This window comes from Penaeus chinensis, chromosome 21 (assembly GCF_019202785.1).
Source record: "Penaeus chinensis breed Huanghai No. 1 chromosome 21, ASM1920278v2, whole genome shotgun sequence".
NCBI classification, from domain to species: domain Eukaryota; kingdom Metazoa; phylum Arthropoda; class Malacostraca; order Decapoda; family Penaeidae; genus Penaeus; species Penaeus chinensis.
Genome location: NC_061839.1, coordinates 10,216,094 through 10,225,773, shown reverse-complemented (window position 1 = coordinate 10,225,773; position 9,680 = coordinate 10,216,094). Strand labels below are relative to the sequence as shown.

The 9,680-nt window shown below is 35.4% G+C and overlaps 1 protein-coding gene across 1 annotated transcript in view; it reads right to left on the bottom strand.

Annotated features, from left to right (window-relative positions):
- Positions 1 to 273: 273 nt before the first annotated feature.
- The window catches only part of LOC125036401 (ganglioside-induced differentiation-associated protein 1-like), a 14,128-nt gene continuing 4,721 nt past the window's right edge, over positions 274 to 9,680 (bottom strand). Inside the window, exons 3-7 of the mRNA XM_047628995.1 lie at positions 9,454 to 9,646; positions 7,255 to 7,437; positions 6,072 to 6,275; positions 4,061 to 4,233; positions 274 to 2,524 (exon numbers count right to left, since the gene is read on the bottom strand). Coding sequence (XP_047484951.1) covers positions 2,375 to 2,524; positions 4,061 to 4,233; positions 6,072 to 6,275; positions 7,255 to 7,437; positions 9,454 to 9,646 — 903 coding nt within the window. The 3' untranslated portion in view covers positions 274 to 2,374. The remainder of the gene's footprint in view (positions 2,525 to 4,060; positions 4,234 to 6,071; positions 6,276 to 7,254; positions 7,438 to 9,453; positions 9,647 to 9,680) is intronic.

Here is a 9,680-nt window from a genome sequence, read left to right as displayed (position 1 = left end):
ATGTATGTATGTATTTATGTATGTATGTATGTATGTATGTATGTATGTATGTATGTATGTATGTATGTCTGTATGTATGTGTGTATGTATGTTTTTATGTATTTATGTATGTATGTATGTATGTATGTATGTATGTATGTATGTATGTATGTATGTCTGTATGTATGTGTGTATGTATGTTTTTATGTATTTATGTATGTATGTCTGTATGTATGTGTGTATGTATGTTTTTATGTATTTATGTATGTATGTATGTATGTATTTATGTATTCATCTGTATAAAAATCTATTTGCCTCTTATTGTGTTTATACTGCACAAGCTCATTATAAAAAAGATGGAAGATTCTCTAGTTCATATAAAATTCATAATAAATTTACTAACATTGGTCAGGAAATCTATAGTATCAATCAACATAATACTGTGAACAGAGATGGGCAATATCTCGATACATGTATCAGTGATACATATCAATCAATATTTTTGTATCCGTATCGGTATTGCCTTAGCAACTCGATAACTGTATTGTTTTATCGGTATTGCTGCAGTGTATGAAAAAAAAATCAATACATCGATACATTTACATAACCAATTTGTGATTAAAATTAATATTCATGAATTGCAAAATGACCCTTCTCTTTCTTTCAGTTCTTATTCAGATTATTATTTCTTCTGAAGACATTTCATGTGCTGCAGAAATTAAATCAAGGTACAATTCAAAATATGCATCCCTTATTGCTAGGGAAGACAACTAAGTTATCTTTTTTAGAATAATAGACAAAACCAGATAAATGGAGAAAACTTCAGGATTAAGGTGCTGTATAGAAAGTCTAGATATTGTGTAGACTTATGTGTCATTAGCTGGCAAATTTTGAAATATGCTTCTTTCATTCCAACCCTAATTATGTTACCCAGGATTTTATTTCTAAAATTTGGAAGAAATTTATCTACCATAGAATATCTATTACATATGAAAGAAATAATTGATAATTTGTGTAATTTCTTGTTTATTCATATTTTTTCTAAAGACTTTTTATCTGTACAGATAAGCACAGATAATGCATCTCTGTGTCTGTCTCTCCAAATCATTATATACACATCACTGACGATATTTTCTTACAGTATCTTAAAGTATCTGTGATACATGTATTGGTATCAGTATCACTTTAGCTATCTACGAAGAATCGATGTATCGGAATCACTTCAGCCAATTTTAAAGTATCGATGTATTGGTATCACTTTATACAATCTTCTGTATCAATGCCCATCACAGACTGTGAAAGAACTTTACAGACATCAAAGTCCATTCCCTAGATAACCTGGCAATTTATGTATGATCTCAAAATTAAACATTTCCCACCACCAAAAACAAGTTCTAATGTCTCATATTTTCAAAATGTAGGCAGACATTGCACAAGGATTATATTCATGACCACAGCCTAAAATGTTGGACTAAATAGCTAACATTCTTGACTAGTTTCAATTTTGCATTCACTTTCTGCTAAAAAACACTAGCTCCATAAAATGGCAACACAAAAAAAAATCCATTTAATAAGTGACACCAAACAAAAACTATGAACCTGAGAGTCCATTCTAAACAAAAAAAAAAGTTAAACAGTCCTTCTCAAACCTAGAGAATCTCCACTTTACACTTACCAAATAGCAGTCATAAACAAAACACCTTGGCAAGTAAATCAATAATCAAGGTTTCTGCATTTGTAAATACAGCAAACTTGAACTGTGAGTAGCAAATAGTGCTGCCTTTTTGTGCTACCAAACCTTAAACAACAAGGCTATACACCACCACCAATTATTGCTAAAGCACCTTTCCTGGTAGATTCAAGAAAAATAGTATCTTTTAATTACATGGAGAGGAAGATTCATGGTACATGGATTCTAGAATTACACTGTCCTTATGTCTGAGGAGAGCATGTTGCATATTAAGTCTGAAATTCCACAAGCAAAGATCTTGGCAGAATTACATACACTAGACACAATTTCACCTCATAATTACAGTTCTCTTCTGTTTATGATAATGTGTAGAACAATCATTCACTTTCTTTTTTTTTTTTTTTTTTTTTTTATGCCTCATTATTTATACTGCTTTACAACATCAACAAATAATGTAGGTTCACTGTTTTTCATAACCATTACCCCTAATGAACTGTCCCATATGTCGAAGGTGCTTTGGCTATTGTGGTTTCAGGGACAGGAACCCTACATAACAGGACAAAACTCTGTTACAAACAGACCATCTGAAACTTTAAATTTAGCTATTTATGAAACAACATGGAACTAAAATAACTATATACTGAGTACCTAAATATTTCACATTGTACATGTTGAATCAAAGTGCACAAAAGAGCCTTCCTCTTACTAAGACTGTTGCACACGGCGATACACAATATAAGATATCGCTACAAATCCCAAAGCAACTGTGAGAGATGCCAGGAAAGTTTTACTCTGCTTTAGAACTCCTCTTAGCATAGTCATATGTACTGCATTAATTGAGAAGTATGTAGCCTTCTGTAATAGAAGAAAATCTGTGGATTAGCAAAATAGAAAAGACATTTACTTATAAATGTCAGTAAAATGCATCAAACATATACATATATTTAGTCAACATATACTCTGGTTTCTTAACCCAAAGGATCAGGACAACATGACTATCACATCATCAAAAAATTTGGCTGAGGGCCAGGCGACAGAAGTAACGTGATCAGATCAGGATCAGGACAACATGACCATCACATCATTAAAAGTTTGGCTGAGGGCTAAGGTGTGGGCCCGAAGCAACCCAATCCAACAGATTAATCCCTACGATCCAGATGACGTGATGGCTCAAGGGGCTGGTGACATGAATATGACGACATGACCAGCACATCATTAAAAGATTGGCTGAGGGCTAAGCTACCAGTGGTCATTCAGGAAGGGACAGAGTTGTTGACTACCTAGAGAGAGCATACAAGTTTGCTCAATGAAAACAGTCTATTACCATCTTGATACAACATAAAAAAATATTAATATGACCTTGGAAAGAAGAAGCTTTTCCAGAAAAAGAGATGATAACATTACAAGGGGGAGGCAAGGAGTCATAATATCACACACAAGTGTTAGTGAGGGCCAGGCTTACAACCCATAAACCCAAGAGAGTCACCACTCAAGAAAGCCTAATGCCCAATTTTGATCCAGGCGTGGACCTGAAACACCCCAATCCAATAGATTAATCCCCACGATCCAGATGACATGATGGCTCAAGGGGCTGGTGATGTGAACATGATGTAATGGGATAATCTGGCTGCGGGCCAAGGGACGCACACTTGCCATCTTGAGCGTTTCAACTGAAGGCAGGGGTGACAAGATAGACTCGCCACAAGTGCGCAGACCTCTTGGGAGGGTGATTAGACTCATTTGGCAATTTTGCATTATTCCAGTCAATAAACGGATGTGGAATGCAATGTCTGTGAACCATGACTGGAAGAGCACCTACTCCATGGATGACAACATTTCCATCCTCAGCATCATATTCCTGGCACTGTGACCAGCAGCCCATATTGTATCACAGAAAATTGAATATTATGAAAAAAAAGACACAAATACCAAAATGTTAAAATATTTTATTGTTATTGAGTTGTAGACTTAACTAGAGTGATGATATGGAGTCTGTGCAAAGAAAACAGTCTATGAACATCTGGATAATGCAAATTAAATGACAAATATAGACATGGAAAAATGGCAAAGGAGCTAAAAATGCTTATGGATAAAAAGAGAAAATAATATTGCAAATAGGAGGCTTAGAGCCTTGTCACCGCACACAAGTGTTCACGTGCGCCAAGCCAGCAAGCCATATACCCAGCAGAGTGGCCACTCACATAAGCCTAAAGACTGGATATTCAGCCATGTGATTGCCATGAAGCGACCAGATCTAAGGGGCTAAGTTAAATGTAAAACATTTTCATAAAATTTTCACCACCCTTTTCTTAGACAGCAATGAAAAGAGAAAAGCAAATCAGCCCATTTGAGTATGAAAATAAGTGTAAATACATACAGAGCTTTCCTTACCTTAAAAGAATCTCTCTTCTGTATACGTTCCCAATATGCCTGTAATGCTGGACGTTTACCTTCAGACCAAAATCTTCGTTCATATCCCAGCTGATTCAAGCGATTTAAAAGAATAGCTAAATCTACATCAGCAATGCTGAATAATGATCCACACAACCAACAGTCTACATTCTCTGTAAAAATAATAAGAAAAAAATATTAATAAAACTGTATAACAATTCTTGTTAATTGTTATACAGTGAGTGTGTTCATAGCTTCTGAAAATGCATATTCAGATCTTAGAAAGTAAATTTGAAAACAAGTTTCATGAATGCAAAATCAATCCTTTATTTCAGTTTTAATAATTTTCAATTTAGAGCAACACCATAAGTGCAAACTGTTGTCTTACACTCAGACCGTATCGTTAGTACCAAAATGTCGCATAAACTCATAAAATCCTCATCCTTAAGATTTGAGGGTTGTTAGAAACAAGAGTGATACATAACTTCATCAATGATTCTCTCTTACAACAATATCCATACAGCAACCCTCCCCCCCCCCCCCTAAACAGCTCTACTTCAACCTCTATCTCCAATCATGCCTGTACGATGCAGAAAAATTACAAATTTTGTCAAATTTACTATATATTTCTTTCCTTGCATATGCTGCTTTGATATATTAGTAACTGAGGCATACTTTATTAGATTGCTAGAGAAGAATATCAAATTATGAAACATGTTTTAGTGCATTTTCATACGGCAATTCAGTCTGAAATATAGGTACTGTTTTTTAACAATTTTGAAAATAAATACTGATAAAAGTTTATTTGGATGGCTTACAATGAGCTAGTATTAAAAGTTTAGTTTGTAAATCTAATCAATAACTCACAAATGAAAAATATACAAACAATGAAACTACACTCTGACAACTACAGCCTACAAGCTCAGAAATTAACTCTTAGTCTTATTAATCACAATTAATGCAATCCACGTATGGTCTGTTCTTTTCACCACAATCCTTAACTCATAGCCTACAGATGACATGGGATTCATATCACAGCTCGCTTGGTAGTGGCTCTTGGCAACAGGTCATTCACCTCATGTTACAATGATGCATTACATTTTATGCTGTTCTTTATACAAACCCCCATGCCCACACCACATGGCTGGCGCATTGTCTGAAGGAGAATGGGATGTGTAATACTATGATTGGCTATTGTTTTGTATAAAGGGTGAATTTCTGCACATAAATCATGCACCAAAAAATGACTTTTGAAAAAGGCCACGGAGGCAACCCAATCAAGATACATATAATACCCAAAACAGAAACCAAGTCAACCCCATATTTTCCAGGGGGAAATGTATTAAAAAAATGGAAAGCAGTTTCCCTCTTAACTTTTTCATTATCAATGAGACAAATGTAGTGTCCACTAACATAACTGATACTGTTTACATGTTTCTTGTATGTTTCCTCCTGCAACATCCATGATATCATCCCCATACTCTCATTCCCTTTGTTGGCCCTCCTCCCTCTGAACCAAGCATAGAGTCATGTTTTCCACCTCGCTCTTTTTCTGAATGGAACATTGTGAGTGTGAAGAAGTAATTCTTGAATTGTATGATTCATTTCATCCAGACATACAACTACATTTTCCTCTTCGACTTTCCCTTTCTACATTTACTATTTATACACCTAAATAAATCAAAATCTAATTATATATTTTCAAACTTGCTTCTATTGCTTTACATTCGTTTTCTTGACATGTTTATGGTAACTACTATAACCCAAGATTATGATCTGATTTGGATTTTTATGCTGCCAACAATTCAACTAAAGAAGTCCTCAGCCCTTACAACAGCCCCATTAATTTGCTACATTTTGAGTTGATTAGTTAATCAATTAACTTATTAACTAATCAAAATAATCAATATTTGAGCAAAGAGGAAGGGAAGCACATACACCCAAGAAAGCAATTGCAAGACAGCACATGCATCTATTCACCTACAACCATCCCAACAGCAAGCTTCTGCACCTGGTAAATGTAAAGAGAGTTGGTCCTCTACTTCCTGCAGCGTGGCATCAACTTTCTTTAAGGCTTCCTCAACATCTTCTCGCGTGGTATTGATATTAAGAACACCTTTCTCTGCCTCCTCTGCCTTCTTTAGGAGAGCATCACGAAACTCCGGCATCCTTTCAGCATGTTCTCTCAGGATGACATGCCTCTTCTTCATAATCTCTGTAAAGAGTGATTTTAAATAATTTAAATCTTGAAACATTTGACAAAGAGGAAGATCTTCACAGCATCATCTATGCAATCTTTAAAATTAATAACAATTATATGTTGAAAAATAATAGCACATGGAATAAATAGCATAATCACAATTATAGTTAAAACTTCAGTAATAATCTATTATCGTTATTGCTTATAACTAATAAAAATTATAATAATAATATCAGTAAAACTATTACACGCCCATACAACAACAACAACAATAATAATAAAAACAATAATAACAGTAATAATAATAGTAGTAGTAGTGGTAGTAATAACAATATTAATAATAATAATAATAATAATAATAATAATATTAATAATAATAATAATAATAATAATGATAATGATAAAAAAAAATAATAATAATGATAATGATAAACAAAAAAAAATTAATAATAATAAAAACATTAATAATAATAATAATAATGATTATAACACTAACAATATCATAACAAACCATTAGCAACAATAATAATGATGATAATGATGATAATAATAATAATAATAATAATAATAATAATAATAATAACAATATTATTAAAAGTAAAAGTAATTGTAATTAACAGTAGTAACTAACAGCAACAGTAATAGTAACAGTAAAAGTAATAGTAATAGTATAATAAGTATTATCATCATTGATAATAATGTTGTTAATAATAATAATGATGATAATAATAATAATAATAATAATAATAATAATAATAATAATAATAATAATAATAATAATAATAATATAATAATAATAATAATGATGATAATAATCAGAAGCTGAAACACTACACTATCAACAGAATAACATCAAGACCAGTATCAACACTCCCACCAACGAGAGCACAGCCACACTAACAAGACACCAACAAACAACACTAAAAAAAAAAGATCATATCAGTACCGCATGCTAATAGTGATCCCCAGCTCCTTCCTCATCTCTCTCCCTCACCTGCCATCTTCTTGAAAACCGGTGGAGTGAAGGGTGGCTTGGGGTTGTCCAGGAGCTCAGGGTTGAGGGCCGTTCCATAAGTGAGCAGAGGGATGGGCAAGGCGTTCAGGGACTCACGGTAGCTTTGGATGAGCTTACTCTCCTCGCTGCCTTTCTCCTTTGGGGTCAGCTGCTTGAACTGGCCTGTTTGTAGTGAGATTTCAGGCATAGAACTTTCCTTCTTTTGTTACTTTTTTTTTAAAATTTCCTCTGCATTATCAATGTAATTGAACTGTGTTATTTTTTGGCTGCAGGAAGTATCACAATCATCAATTACCAAGTCCTCCGTTTTTCTCTATATCGTTAATTGAATTACTTCATGATATGTTAGACAATTACTTGTTTTATATGTCATGACTTGTGTTAACCCATTGCCACTGGGTAAAATGAATAAAAAATGGGGAAAATGCTGTGCTCATTTTTAATTTTTTTTGTGAAATGTCTGTACACATAGATGGCTCTGCCTTACCTGATTTCACCTTTCTTTGAACTGGCGGGAAAATATATTTTTTACTAGTGCTATTAATATCAATGGTGTTATTTTTATTATAAACATTATAATTACTATAATGTTATAAACATTAGTAATAAATAAGATAACATAAAACATTTTCGAAAATTAAAGAAAAGGGTAAACAGGCGAAACAGGCAGAACTCGTAATTGGCTCATTGGTGACTTTAGTGTAGCCATCTATGTGTAAAAACAATTAAACAAATAAACATAGTAATAAGCATAGTATGCCTGTCGGCACTGGGTTAACTTAAAACAGAGTAAGAATAATGATTTAGGATTTAGGGACTCCACATTTTCACCTCTGTCCAATTGCAGCTATTTGTTTATTATGCTTCTAAATTACATGCAGGGAATAAACGTGGTTAACATTCACTGACAGTGCAGGATTTCCTCACAGCAAGACTGCTATCCAGGAACATCACCAGTCAGTGTGTACATTTAACCCAATGCCACTGGACATGACGTGTACGTATGTGATATGCCCACTGTGAGTCACAAGTTTGATTGTTTTTACTAATAGATGGCTACACTTGTACTAAGTCACCAATGAGCCAGTTATGAGTACTGCCTGTCTCGCCCATTTACCCTTTTCTTTGATATACGAAAATAATTTACGTTATGTTATTTTGATGTTACTTATGTTTATAAAATTATAGTAATTATAATGTTTATAATAAAAATAACACCATCGATATTCATAGCACTAGTAAATAATACATTTTTCCCGCCAATTCAAATCAGGTAAGGTCACAAGGTCTACTAATTGACTCCTTTGTGGCTAAGCACTAGCAGAACCATGTGCAGAGACATTTCACAAAAAATATAGAAAATGAGCACAGCATTTTCCCCATTTTTTATTCATTTTCCCCGCCGGCATTGGGTTAAGTGTTGTTAGTGCGTGTCAGGGTGTGAGTCAGGATGTCAGTCTCTGGGGGGTTTCAGACTGCACCTCAGGATGTGTGTCTGGGTGTGAGTGTCAGGGTGCATCAGGGATTGTGTCAGGGAGTGTGTCAGGGTGTGTGTCAGCTTATGAGACAGTACATGTCAGAGGGTGAGTGTGTGTGGTGTGTGTGTGTGGTGTGTGTGTGTGGTGTGTGTGTGTGGTGTGTGTGTGTGGTGTGTGTGTGTGGTGTGTGTGTGGTGTGTGTGTGTGGTGTGTGTGTGTGGTGTGTGTGTGTGGTGTGTGTGTGGTGTGTGTGTGTGTGGTGTGTGTGTGTGTGGTGTGTGTGTGTGTGGTGTGTGTGTGTGTGGTGTGTGTGTGTGGGTGGGTGGGTGGGTTTTGGGTGGGTGGGTGGGTGTGGGTGTGGGTGTGGGTGTGGGTGTGGGTGGGTGTGGATGTGGGTGGGTGTGGGTGTGGATGTGGATGTGGGTGTGGATGTGGGTGTGGGTGTGGGTGTGGATGTGGATGTGGATGTGGATGTGGATGTGGATGTGGGTGTGGGTGTGGGTGTGCGTGTGGGTGTGCATGTGCGTGTGCGTGTGCGTGTCCGCGTGTGCCTGTGTTTTGGCAAGTGCTTGTTGGTGTATGTGCAAGTATGCAACAAATGTGTCCAAGGTGTCCAAATATATCCTTGACATCCAAGTGTGCAAATGTATATAACTATGTGCAACTACGTGAGAGAGAGAGAGAGAGAGATGACATTTACCATTAGAGAAGTTGTCCTCCAGGTATTCAATGATGCGACCGGAGTCTGGTATAACCTTCACTCCATCTGTAAGCACTGGCACCTCCCCACGAGGGTTGAGCCTTAAAAACCATGGTTCATACTGCTCTTGTGCAAGCAGTGACACAATCTGACTTTTAAATGGGACATGTTTCTCATACAGGGCCATCAACACCTGAAAGATAAAACAGTATGAAATCTGTTGCCTA